Genomic DNA, 13,065 nt, shown 5'->3' with positions numbered 1-13,065 from the left:
ACTCTTGGAAGTTGATTCTTTCATTTGTAAATATTTAACATGTCCATCATAAAAGAACAATTCTCAAGGGAATGTCATGCGATATGAAATGTGCAATTTGCATACAAAGCTTAATAGGTCTATTGATTTTTGAAACAGAAGGGTTGGGGAAAATAGAAAAAACATAAGGTACACTGAAACCCAAGATCAGTGCTAATGATAAGACTCATTACCCAGTAATAAAACCCATCAAACAGACACTAAATAATCCCTCAAAATGTAATATATATCTGTCATCACCAGATTTAATCTTAAAAAATAATAATGGAAAGAGGATTAAAAATAAGTTACTTTTTTATTAGTTCATGACTTGAGAACAGCTGGTTGACAATGAGAAAAGATCTAAAATCAAGGAATCTTTAAAAAAAGGAAGTGATTCCTCCTAGGTAAAGTTTGCAATGTAAACATATTCAATATGTTCAGGAGAAAAGATAGTTCATTTTTCAGGAAGACTGTTCATGGTGTCATTTCTTCCCAGATTTCTTGATTCCTCCACCAACTAAAAAATATAAAAAAATGCAATACGTGTTTCAGGCATGCTTTAGTATAAAACAATAATGTACCCAATTCTCCCTCTTTTCCTTTCTTTTTAAACACACCTTTATTTTATCACCTCAAAAATCATCCTTGTCACAATAGGCCCTTTGCAGTTAACGGTCACAGGTCTGTACTGGTGAGCAAACTTTTTTTTTGTATTTCAAATTGGTGATTCTTTTTAGCTACTTGTAAAGAAATCAATGAAACAATGTGTAACCAGTGTGTTACAAAATGTAGTTTTATTACGATCTCTCGAAACAGGTTGCAGAAAGTTTGTTTGCTCACCAGTATATGTCACCCATGGGAATCAAAATGTTCATTCATTTGCTCTCAGTGAATTAATCAGCATGTGATTACTGAGCTGCAAAGGGCCTATTGAGTTTTTGCAGAGAGAGGAAAACTGGTAAACTCAGAGAAAGATACTCAAACCACAGGAGAGAACAACACATCAAACAAATTCTATTCACATGTGGCATTGAGAATAGACCCTTTTCGAGTTCCAAATTACCGCTGTGTTTCTTGATTACAGACTCATTTGCTCAGGCTAATCCTCAATTTTGTGAAGAATATTCACGTTTTCCAGTCAAGGTCCGTCAAATTTCAAAGTGTTTGTATTGTTTAACTTGTGCATTCTTTACTTTACCGTTGGTATTTGCGAGTAATTAGGCACTGATTCAAAGCTTAGCCTGAGTAAATGAGTCTGTAATCAAGAAACGCAGCAGTAATTTGGAACTCCAAAAGGGTCTATTGATCCCTTGAATCAGGGCTTAAGTGGCTCATCAGATAATGTCTGGTCAAAATTGAAACTTGTCTAGTCAAATCTTTATCTTGCCTATTATTTTGACCATTAAGGTTTATTAAGAGTAAATGGTTTGAACCCAGGTGTTGGAGTTCGTTGTGAAATGTGATTGTCAGGGTGAATGTAGTCTTGAGAAAGACTGTTGTTGGTGGTGACTGACATTTCAGCAACCTGAGCGGAAGTCATCTTCAGAGGCCAGAGTCTGTTTAGCCAGAAACAAGGTATGACCATTTGGCATGTGATCACGACCAGCAACTGACCAGCCATTATCTTAAGTCATGGGACACAGCCCTTAGGATTCACAGTAGCAAAAGGAGAAGTTTTCTTTTTCTTTCCCTTTCTCGTATTTTGAAATTAACAAAGTCTCATACCTAAAGGTCCTTTCTTGGCAGCTTTTGCCTTGGCTTCTTCTAAAGCTTTCTTTTCTTCTTTCTGTTTTTGCTTGAATTTAGCATCTTCCTATGAAATTATATTATATTGAAATCAAGGGAATGTAACTTTTTCATTCTTCTTCAGCCATGGAATGTAACACAGGAGAAATGGCTTTAAATGCAAAATCAAATATTTTATAAGGATTTGTATGGAAAAATATGCTAACAAGCTTTACCATCCAGCACATTTTCCCATATAAATCCTTATTGATGGTTTTCAACCATTCCAAAGAGAATTAAATAACAAAAAACATGGCGGCCATGTTGGAGGATATAACAAAAGAATTTATTGACAATTCTTTAGTTAAATTCCTCCAACATGGCCGATGTAAAAACCATCAATAAAATATTTGGTTTTATATTCAATGTCATTTCTCCTGTGTTGTATCTTATAAGCTAAAACTTTCCCTTCTTACTAATATCGAGGTGCTCTTTCCATTTCTGGTGTTCATTTTGATACAAGTCCTCTTTTTATGGGGGAAGGGTCGCGTGACCTGTTGTTGCAGAAGGCCTATTCAATGGGCACACATATGTACCCTGCATGTTGACAGTATATTCTAATAATTCTTTGCAAGTGTGAAAAAAATTCAAAATACAAAATACAGTCAGCTCTAGATCTAGAAGGCATGGTAAGAAAATGTTGAATACAAAATGTGAACAAGGGCCCCCTCGACCGTCCCCCAAGGGACCAGCCAACCATGTGACAAAAAAACTTCATTGACTTTTGAACTTTTAGGCATCCAAAACACACAGGTAACGAATTAGAAACCAGCTTCAACCTAAATCTTCTAAGGAAAAAAGTAAATACCCTAAAATTCGATCTAACAGAACAAGTTTTTCATTACGAATGAACACGTTGAGCTTATTTTCGAAGAACTTACTAAACATCTTACCTCGTCCTCTTCACCTTTCTGCTTTTTTGGAGCTTTCAGAGGCTTTTTCTTACCACCTGTGATTAAAAACAAAATCGAATCCATGCAAAATTAATATCATTTCCTCAGAAATAATAGATTTTCTCCTGATTTTTACCTTCTCTTCCAGACATTTTGGATTTACGAGGACGAAAGAATGAATCAAGAATTCTGCGCCTGCGATATCAGAACACTATAATATAACGAGCATTATTATTGGTCAAAATTATTTCTACCCAATCATGGCAAGTAATATATTTCGAATATTTGTCAGCGGAAAATTCTTGTCACGTGACCCGGCACGCCGCGCAGGAAGACATCCAAGATGGCGGCTGCTGGAGTTTTTCTCCCTGGAGCCCTTTTTAGGCCAACAGCATGGTAAGTACAGACTTCTTTTGTCTAATAACTTGTGAAAATATATCTTCACGAGATGTTCAAAGTATTTCTATTGTTTTTTGATGTCTAATTGTCTCTTTTGATGTCGTATTTTAGTCTTGGAGTTCGAAACATGGCAACCTTGAAGGACCGTAAGTTTAACAAATCGCACATAGATTTCCATTGTCTGTCCTCTTATTGATCATAGATGACGTCTTAAAATGTTCAAAACTAAAGTGGAACCACGAGCGCAGCGAGTGGTTTCACTGTAAAGTTTTGAACATTTTAAGACGTCATCTATGATCAATAAGAGGACAGACAATGGAAATCTATGTGCGATCTGTTTTTTACAACAAACTGCGAAATGTTTACAAAATAAAATAAGCGAAAAGTTTTTCGAAAATTTGTCATTCAAGGAAAGCAAGGCGATAGACCAAACAGCTCCGATTATTGTGAGCTTTTGAATATTTTCGCTAAGATAGTTAGTTTTCATGATCATTAGAGGACAGAGTACAGAAGTAAGACGAAGGTTTTTCGGTTATTTACTTTTGAAAACTTCAAAGGTTATTTTATGACTTACAAAAGTTTTTTCATAAAACACGTCAACATTTCACAACCAAACTTCCTACACTGTGATTGGCTAATTTTGACAGTTCTTTGACAGCCACTGTGAAAGAATGCTTGCTATTGGTCAAAACTTTTGACATTTACTTATAAATGACTTTTTTAGCTAAGTCGAAAAGAGTTTGAGTCAGAACTCAAAGGTTCTAAAAAACGAAGCTTACTAATAAGTTCAGCTAAGAAAAGCAATGTCAATTTCGCTTGACAACATAGACATTCACGTTCTGGATGGAGCAGCCATTGAAGATCGACTCTGGAATGGAGTTAATGGCCATCTCAGACTGTACAAGCTCATTCAAGTCTTTTTCTTCGCAAGTTGCAAAGCGAGATGAATTTTTCACGTCTTCCTCTATCTTTTCTGCCTCCAGAACTAAATATTCGTCGGCAAGACTATCAGCAAGATTAATTTCAAAGTTTGGTTCCTCTTCTGGTTCCATTGTCGACTTTTATTAGCAAAATAAATTCGCAAAATCACAGTCCTTACGATAAAATCCTACCGGCGAGTCTTGTTTTCAAAAACATTACGTCATCCATGTGTCTGTCCTCTTAGTGATCATAGCTCTCAGCCAATCAGAATGTGTTATTTACGTGAGTTGTTGTAAAATTGGTTTTCGATCTTACTAAACATAAATTTTAAGCAAAAATATCATCATAGCTTCATAAAACGTCATCTAAATCATCCTAACGACATAGGTTTTCCTTATTTGCTTCATTATAGACAAACTTGATACGTAAATATACTAGTTTTTAATTCAGATAATATGAACAAATAGAGCATCACAAACCCATGTAGCAATAATGTACAAAGGTAATCGTGTACTACTTTTGCTATTCATCTGTAGTGTCGGTGAGGTTAAAGTCAGTAAAGAATATCCAGAAGATCACCAAATCCATGAAGATGGTATCAGCTGCAAAGTTTGGCCGTGCTGAAAAAGAATTAAAGCCAGCAAGATCCTTTGGTGCAGGAGCAGCAGGTAAGCTTATATTTAAATCACATATACAAACTCTGTACATGGCAGAGAAATTTTGTATAAGCATGGAATACACATTGAATGTGCTAAGCTGTGCATGTGACCTTGACCTTGTTGTGTCAATCATTTTCATTACCAGAACAATGATCTCGCACACTAATAAGCTTGATTGGTTCACAGATTCTGTTAATGTCATCAATTAGGGACTGTACAGCATGACACCAGTGCCAGATGCTGTGCTGTTTAACAGCAATATAAAATTGACTTGAAAGGAGGGGGTGTAACTATTTATTCATAACGACCTTACTGATTATTTTATGTCCTTTAGTGTTCAGGGCACGAAATTAACACTTGCAAATGCGCAAAATGAGAGTAAACTTTTGTATTTAGTGAGTAAGAAAAAAACTAGCTAGGTTTTGCGAGTATGACCTAAGTCCAGACATTGAAAGACTGAAAAGTTTAGAACCCTCATCAAGGAAGGTTTGTTGTTCGCGTCTGATTGCTAGTGACTTTGAAAGTTTTGCTAGTGAAGACAAAACTTACTACCAAGGTTTTGCTAGTGGGTTTAAAAGTTAATTTCATGTCTTGGTATTCCTTTCCTTACTATCGGCACTTGAGAAGCTGCATATTTGTGTGTAATTTATCATGTCTTTCTTATTGTTTAATCTTAGCGCTTTACGAAAAAGCTGAGGTCAAGCAAGAACAAGAAGACCCTAAACATCTGGTTATTGCTATTTCCTCTGATCGTGGTCTGTGTGGAGGCATTCATTCTGGGCTAGCAAAAGCTGTCAAAGCTGATCTAGCAGAAAATCCTGACAGAAAAACTTTCCTTATCTCATTTGGCGATAAGACAAGGCAGATTCTGCAGAGAACCCATGGTAAAAAATTGCTCAAAATCTTTTGGATGTATTTACTGTTTCACATTGTAGAGTATATCTAGGACGGGGTTTTGTGACGTGTGGAAAAAGGGAGAGGTTCACCGTGGTCTCAAAAGACAAAGATAACTTTTAGAGACACCCACCAGGTGAAGGAAGATAACTTGAGAAGAACCTCCATCGTATTCATGGAGGGTCATAGTTACTTCATACTACATCAAAGCTGAGTTAAACACCAAGTATAATGTATAAATAATATAATGCATGACTAAATATATACAGCTGTAGTTTCTTTCCCTACCACTTCTGCTTTTGAAATAATTTTCTTGCAAAATATTCCATCTTATTTTCCAATTCCCAAGTCCATTTTTACTCTTTATATCATTGCTTTCGACAGCCGCACACATGTTGATGAACTTTACTGATATCGGAAGAAAGCCACCAGTGTTCTGTGAAGCAGTCTTCCTTGCTCAGGAAATCCTAGACAGTGGTTTTGAATTCAACATGGGTGAGATGTACTACAATACATTCAGGTACCATAACATTGTACTAAAATAAATAATGAGTGGAACTTACGGCCATTTTCATAAATATGCAAACTCGGTACCTGCGAGCTGCACAATGAAATTTAAAGGATTTTAAAATGTTTCTTGTTCACTCCATATCATACACACACTTGTATAAAGTAAGTAATACCATGATCACCTTGGATTCTTTTGTTTTCCGAGGGCTTTTCAAACCCGAATTTCCCGCATGCATAGAACATTAGGGAAATTTAGAAGACAAAGAAATCCTTTGTCTTTTGCTAAATTTCCCTGTCGCATCTATTAAATGTAGGGAAATTTAGTAAAAGACAAAGGATTTCATTGTCTTCTAAATTTCCCTCATGTTCTATGCATGAGGGAAATTTAGAAGACAATGCCTCATCTCCCTCAGGGACAACTCAATGCCCCTGCAACTGAATCAATTACAACGTATCCTACTTATGATATTACTGCACGCATGAGATTGGTCAGAACATGATGCATAACATACCAGCTATCACTGTATTTTAGATGTTCACAGTTTTCTTAGTTGACTGTAATAGTTGTACACAGCTTACTTTAGTGAACCAGTAGACAGTATTATTTACTTTTGTAATGTATCATTATTATTACAGGTCTGTGGTGTCTTATAAAGCAACTACCAAGCCAGTGTATTCATTTGATAACCTAAACAAGGCTAGTGAAGGTGAGTATCGTACCTCCTAAAATCTAGGGATTACTTTCCAACAGTACACAGCATATCATTGGTGCCTGCTATCTTGGTTTCATAATCAATCCAACAAAATTAGATGGCTGATTGAGTTGATAATATTTTCGTTTACAAAAGTGAGCTTTCTCATTGTAAGGATTAACAGTATTTAAGATTTGAGGGAATCAAGGGTGGTGTAGCAGTAGTGCACAAGTTGAAGCTCTCACCTCTGGGGTATAGGGTTTGATTCCTGGGCTTAGTATCGCAATTGAGGCAGCAATGCTTTGACTTTGATCAGCCCAGAGGTTGCTTCAAGGTTTGATCTGTGAGTTAGCCATGCCCTGACTCAGATCAGCCCAGAGGTTCTTTCAGGGTTCAATCTGTAAATTAGCCATGCCCTGACTTAGATCAGCCCAAAATTTCTCTCAGGGTTTGATCTGTGAGTTAGCCATCTCCTGACTTTGATCAGCCAAGAGGTTCTTTCAGGGTTCAATTTGTAAGTTAACCTTGTCCAGACTTTGATGGGTTCTTTCAGGATATATTTTTAATAACATAGGCTTTATTTACAATTAAAATTTTGATATAATATCATGGTTCTTTTCAAGGTCTAATAACTTATACTTAACATCCTAGATTCCATGAGCTCCTATGATGACCTTGATTCAGACGTCAACCGTAATTATCAAGAGTTCTCCCTGGCTAGTTTACTGTTCTTTGCTATGAAGGAAGGAGCTTGTAGCGAACAGAGCTCTAGGATGACAGCCATGGATGCTGCCAGCAAGAATGCAGGTAAAGACTCTACCGAATTGCTCCTTCCAGTGAGAGCTTAAAATAACAGCCAGACATCAGACAATGTCAGCCCAGAACTGTGACTTGTCGCCCTCCTGGCCTACGAGTCAATAGCCCTTTTGGACTCAAGGAGTAATAATTGCTAAGAAGCCAACCTGAATGTAATGTATACAATAGCTTGCTATCAATAGACCTCACTTCCAGTAATAGCTGCATTTTTAATGGCTTGTAGAATCTTGGAGGTCGTTTTGATCTCTTGTTTTCTGGTTTCATGTCATAGAAATAGGCAAATACAACAATCAATCAGTTGGTACCTTTTATATTCTTGGCTGGCGGCAGTAAAAAATTAATTTTGCAACAACTTATTGAAATGTATGAGTTTGCAGAATATTGAAAACAGCTGTAAGAGTGACAATAAACTTGAAGCGTTCATGGTTCAAGTGTCCTAACAGTAACAAATGAGAACATTCTTGCTACCCAAAGTAGTTCAAGTAACACAAGATTTTCTGCTGAATCTAGACTTGTGTTCCCCTTCCCTTCCTCTTCCCCACCTCCTCCCCTACCCCCAGTGCCATTACGCTGACTACTGTCTTCCATTTGTCTTGCTGATATCAGTCTCATTCTGTTTGTTTCAGGTGAGATGATTGACAAACTGACATTGACGTACAACAGAACAAGACAGGCTGTCATCACAAGGGAGTTGGTAGAGATCATCTCTGGCGCTGCTGCTGTTTAGGCCATGATTGTTGTTATTTTGAGCGTGAATGACATGATGTGTGTTTAAATTTGTCACACTTTTTCTGGGGATTATTTGTGATCTAATAAACTTCAAATTCCACTTAGGGCTCAAATACTTTGTTTTAGTTTAATCTCAATCTTTTTGGATTGATATATATATAGCAAAACCTTTCTTCATCCCCCCCTTCCTCTCTCTACTCCTTTCTCTCTTCCTCTTTGTATCTTTCTTTTCATTTCATACCTTTCTCCCTGGAATTTTTTTCCTTATAGCAATACTTCTAATACATACCTTTGAACCTACCTTCCTTTTGAACGCCATCTCTTCCTCCTCTCTCTGTCTCTTTCTCTACAATGTCTCTTTTATTGTTTTTTAGTCTTATCTCTCCTTCCTTCCCTCTTATTTCTTCCAAAACCAAATATGGGAGGGGGGGGGGGGGGGTGATTCAGCTTAATCGAGTAGTTTTGGCCGTGCACAAAGAGTCATTGCTATTAGCAGTTATTACAGTTGAGACCGCAGTGAGATATTCTTTTGTTTTAAGAATAATACAAATGAGACTAGTCTACCGGGTCGATACAAAGCTTGTTGTCTCATTTGCATCTACTTTGCATGCATCCATAATATCTCCTATTTTACCCATATAGTTGAACAAAGACGTCCTTTGTCACTATAACAAATGCAAGAAATAAGTAAAACATGAAAGAAAATGAAGGTTATTTTAGTTCCCAGTTTAAATAAAACCCATTTTCATTACTAATCTTAGCATACCATTTCAAAGGCTGGCTCTTTACTTTACTGTACCTTAGGCGTGAAAAGCTATCTTCCTTTTCATGTCTATATGTTCTGTTTGAGGCGTACTAACAATTTTTACCACAGTTATAAATTTTCTCGCTTTCTGATTTCTCTAGAGCCGGAGGAAATAGGAGATACCGATAAATAGCGTCAGAAAATCACGAGCGCGATTGAAACCGTTTTTCCAAAAAATAGTAATAATTTCACGATAGTTTTTCGTGGCATTTCCTCTTATTTATAATTTTTTTTCGTCATCTAGCCATCAAAATATGTTGTGGACTCCACTCGATCCATTTATTGAGATACCCTCCCCTATAAGTTAAGTTCAGTGCGAGGTGTCTCCGTTTGAATTCCCTGTCTTCATTCCTTTTCTTTTTTCTTTCTTTCTATCTTTGCTGTCGCGATCACAACACATGATTGGCGCAGACATTTTTATTGAAAACCTTGCAATTCTCGTTTTCTCTTTTATTCTTTGGCTCATGTTTATATCTAGTGATTTGTTGAAGGGTGGCGTCGTCGTTGTGTGTTTTGACGAGTAACGCAATGTACCGTGACTCGTACAATTAAGGCAGAGGAGGCATGGAACACAAATGGAAACGAGTATACGGCAAAGAGTGACAAGTAAGTTTTATGGAACATGGTAAAAAGAACAGAGAAAAGGATAAATGGAAAAAGATATATGGAAACTAGTCTTAGTGATTGGAACTAATAAAAATACAACAGGCGTTAAGGAAATGCCTTTTATCAATGCTTTTATTTCTATTTAGAACTAATAATCATTTAATTTTTCTTTTCCACGGATGTGTTTTTCTTTTATCTTAACTTGAGGACAATCCTTTCAAGTTAACCTCCGTGATGCCTGCTTAGCTGAACTCGAACAAACGAATGTTGTTGCAACTACTGAAGTAGCAGTGCCCCTTGCAGTCACTACCGTCATACAAATCAACATGGCCGGTAGCTGTTACGAAGCCGCAGTCCTGGAATACTATGATTCCTTTCTTTCCCTAAAAAACACCACGAGAAAGAAAGAAAAAAGAGAAAGAATGAGAAAGAAAGAGAAAAAAAGAATTGTAAACCGCAAAAAAAGTAAGGTTTCCCATTTGGTGGGGGAGTAGGCACCTACTTAACCAAAAGAATCCTCTCCCTCCCTCCCCCCGGCCCTAATACAGACATATTATAACTACTAATACCAAAAAGCTGGTGATTGGAAGTAGTGTGGACTTAAGGGCCCACAAAGAGATCGACACATATTAGGCTGCGTTTATAATGTATGGCAGAGGGGGGGGGCAGGTGAAAACTTGAAATGTCCAGAATAATTCTTAACACCCCCCTTAAAGTCATGCAAAAGAATACGATTCCCCATAAGCTAGGCTTGTAGCTTATTCCAAAAATTGTGCATCCCCCCCCCCCCCCCCCCCCCCCATTTTCTGATAAAAATTTTCCCATCCCCCCTTTTTCCTATCAAAATTTTCCCGATCCCCCCTCAATTTCACCTGCCCCTCCCCTCCCCTCCCCTCCCCTTATGAACGCAGCCTTAGTCAACATTCCCGGTTTTAGGGTCGAGATCCGAGTTGCACACGAGCGAGTGAACGATAAACGAGGTCGATAAACTTTGCATAAATTGTAGCTCATTGTACTCGTCTAGCTTCGGTACAAACAACACCATATAGGGTTAGTAAAGTAAAGTAAAGCTTGATGGACAAAAGATGTTTTCACCGAAGCTAGACCACAATGCAGCACGTTCGCTATCTCAGAAACGGTCTATGCAGAATGGAAAGGCGAGTGTTCAGCGAGACAGTCTGCAGTCTTGACACACTGGTCTTGACTATAATATTAGGGGCGAGGTCAAAGCAATGGTCCAAAATTAGGGACCCAATTTTATGAATTAAGGTGATGGGTACCGGTACATACCTCCCTTCAGAGACCTTTTCAAATTCTCGATACTGGGGGTGTGTAGTGGCAATTTATATATACAGATATGTTTTTTTAGCATACATGCAGACAAACAGTACTAGTCCATTCATTTCTGTGATTTGGCTTTTAGATATGGAGATATATGGGGACAAAATCTAAGATTTCACTTCCAGAGGCGGTGGGTACCGGGTAACACCACTCCTCCCCCTAAATCGGGTACGGTGAGATGACAATAGTTTTGCCCTCATCCCTTATATATGCATATATATATACAACGTACTGAATAAGAGGATTGGCTGGTAGACACGACATCAGCTAAGCCCTTCTTGCTCTCCAAGTAACGTCTCCATGTAGCTACACGGATAATGTACTTTTCGTTTCCTTTACGGGATGCACGTACCCCGGACCAGTTGAACTGTCCGCTACTAATATTTATCGTATATCCTGGGGGGAATTAGTACTGTTAAAAAACTCATTAATAATTCATGAAGGAAACACAATAGAAATATGACCATGAAGGAGGTTTTATATCTGATATAGATTCGTCTTCATTTGCATAAACTTTAACTTGGATTTTCTCTATCAAACTTGGTTCATTTCGTAAAGAATTCGGTACAGTATGAGAACATACATCAGGAGTTTCTTAAGCCGTTTAATAAACTCGCAGATCGTGTTTTATCGGGTCTAAAACCACTCGGCTGTGCCTCATGTTTTATACCCGATAAAACACTCCTGCTCGTTTATTAAACAGTACATATATTGTCAGTCTTTCGCGTTGACAATGTTCAAATGTTGCTCAGTGAAATATACGGATGTGTACTTTGAATGAAATTTGGAATTTTTACGGAGGGGAGAAACCGGATATCCAGAAGAAAACCCCTCGAAACACAGGAGGGAAGCAACGAACAACTCTACTTACATATGATGACAAGTCTGGGGATCGAACCCATGCTTGACCACAGTGGTGCAGCATCAGCAGCGCGCAGCACACACCAGTACACACCGCAAAAACGAACTATGATACAAAGACAGTCGAACGAACATATCCACGAAAGCAAAGTTATAGAAGGTTATAAGATTTACCTGATTTGATCATGGCATAACTGACTCTCATTGCGCACGTATTGGATCCGTACAACCACGTGGGGAGGCCTGCCAAGTCAATCATTTGATTGGTAGAATAGGATTCGTACAATGGGTAGTTACTGAGCATGGTTGAGATGGAAGGCCAACCTGATAATCATTTATGACGACTATTATTACTTAATTAATACGTTGTTTTTGCCTTTTGTATCATAAAAAAATACGTAACCGTCTCAAAGCGCATGACATGGAGGGGTGGAAAAAAACTGAAGACATGCGAGATGGTTAATTCTGCCCCTTCGACCATGCACCAAGTCTTTCTTTAGGATCTTTGGAAATTAAGGCCAATACGTTAGCATAAAAATAGCCGATGTATGCACGATAGTTGTGACCTATCTCTTTCGTTTACGTACTCCGGAATAAAAATAACCCTTCAAAAACTCCTTCGCTGTAGGTGACAGGAATTAGATTTCTCTCTCATCCGGGTGCACCATCAGTCTTTTCGTCAGGATCTTTCCAAATTGTATGGAAGAGCAATTAGTTACAAAAAAATAGCTTCCACAAGAAAGTAATTTTTTTAGGGTAAACCAAAACAGTAAAACGTCCTTCACTATAGTGGCAGGCCTTAGATTTATATCTTAGAATATGAATAAACATGCATTATGAATCTTTCCCTACCATGAACGGTGCTAGAAACCAAGAATAACAATGCCCAAAGAAGACAAATTTGGTGTCTCATGATTGATCGTCAAGCCAGAATACGTGCCAACTAATATCTTCAGTTAATCACGAATTAACTAGTGACTGATATGTTAAGTTGCCCACATTTATACCAGCCGCTCCAGACGAGTTTCAGTTCTTAACGCGTTATAACATGCGGAAACACACAGTGTCTAACAATTGTTATAGCAAACATTGCTGCTAATGGAAATCTCCTTGGCTAGATCTTGAGCTATCTT

The 13,065-nt window shown here is 37.8% G+C and overlaps 3 protein-coding genes across 3 annotated transcripts; 1 reads left to right on the top strand and 2 right to left on the bottom strand.

Moving 5' to 3' along the window:
- Positions 1 to 315: 315 nt before the first annotated feature.
- LOC116297772 (translation machinery-associated protein 7 homolog) lies at positions 316 to 2,887 on the bottom strand. The gene is made up of 4 exons (XM_089034832.1): positions 2,836 to 2,887; positions 2,700 to 2,755; positions 1,747 to 1,834; positions 316 to 538 (listed from the first exon to the last, which is right to left on the bottom strand). Exons 1-4 carry the CDS (start codon positions 2,849 to 2,851, stop codon positions 504 to 506), a joined length of 195 nt encoding a protein of 64 aa, XP_088890958.1. The 5' UTR covers positions 2,852 to 2,887; the 3' UTR covers positions 316 to 503.
- A 115-nt stretch (positions 2,888 to 3,002) lies between these two features.
- Positions 3,003 to 8,419, top strand: LOC116297776 (ATP synthase F(1) complex subunit gamma, mitochondrial). The gene is made up of 8 exons (XM_031706065.2): positions 3,003 to 3,095; positions 3,210 to 3,244; positions 4,556 to 4,687; positions 5,356 to 5,562; positions 5,957 to 6,092; positions 6,719 to 6,789; positions 7,426 to 7,581; positions 8,217 to 8,419. Exons 1-8 carry the CDS (start codon positions 3,043 to 3,045, stop codon positions 8,315 to 8,317), a joined length of 891 nt encoding a protein of 296 aa, XP_031561925.2. The 5' UTR covers positions 3,003 to 3,042; the 3' UTR covers positions 8,318 to 8,419.
- Positions 8,420 to 9,844: 1,425 nt separating this feature from the next.
- On the bottom strand, positions 9,845 to 12,943 carry LOC116297774 (uncharacterized). The gene is made up of 4 exons (XM_031706062.2): positions 12,785 to 12,943; positions 12,107 to 12,256; positions 11,304 to 11,467; positions 9,845 to 10,113 (listed from the first exon to the last, which is right to left on the bottom strand). Exons 1-4 carry the CDS (start codon positions 12,843 to 12,845, stop codon positions 9,973 to 9,975), a joined length of 516 nt encoding a protein of 171 aa, XP_031561922.1. The 5' UTR covers positions 12,846 to 12,943; the 3' UTR covers positions 9,845 to 9,972.
- Between the last annotated feature and the right edge of the window lie 122 nt (positions 12,944 to 13,065).

The sequence above is a fragment of the Actinia tenebrosa genome, unplaced genomic scaffold, assembly GCF_029948245.1.
Source record: "Actinia tenebrosa isolate PJP-AT-01 unplaced genomic scaffold, QUT_ActTen_1.0 PGA_scaffold3__52_contigs__length_22856419, whole genome shotgun sequence".
Classification (NCBI taxonomy): domain Eukaryota; kingdom Metazoa; phylum Cnidaria; class Anthozoa; order Actiniaria; family Actiniidae; genus Actinia; species Actinia tenebrosa.
Note: the sequence above shows the minus strand (reverse complement) of the source record. Positions and strands in the feature narration are given on the sequence as shown.

Bases quoted from the DNA above. Each gene is read 5' to 3' on its own strand.
- LOC116297774 (XM_031706062.2), bottom strand. From the start codon at position 12,845: ATGAGACACCAAATTTGTCTTCTTTGGGCATTGTTATTCTTGGTTTCT. The intron at 11,468-12,106 runs GTAAATCTTATA...AATTCCCCCCAG, and splicing joins TTATGCCATGATCAAATCAG to GATATACGATAAATATTAGT. The intron at 10,114-11,303 runs GTACGTTGTATA...GGTGTTTTTTAG, and splicing joins CCAGCCAATCCTCTTATTCA to GGAAAGAAAGGAATCATAGT.
- LOC116297776 (XM_031706065.2), top strand. From the start codon at position 3,043: ATGGCGGCTGCTGGAGTTTTTCTCCCTGGAGCCCTTTTTAGGCCAACA. The intron at 6,790-7,425 runs GTGAGTATCGTA...TTAACATCCTAG, and splicing joins CCTAAACAAGGCTAGTGAAG to ATTCCATGAGCTCCTATGAT. The intron at 7,582-8,216 runs GTAAAGACTCTA...TGTTTGTTTCAG, and splicing joins TGCTGCCAGCAAGAATGCAG to GTGAGATGATTGACAAACTG.
- LOC116297772 (XM_089034832.1), bottom strand. The intron at 1,835-2,699 runs GTAAGATGTTTA...ATAATTTCATAG, and splicing joins AGAAAGGTGAAGAGGACGAG to GAAGATGCTAAATTCAAGCA. The intron at 539-1,746 runs GTATGAGACTTT...TATATTTTTTAG, and splicing joins TGCCAAGAAAGGACCTTTAG to TTGGTGGAGGAATCAAGAAA.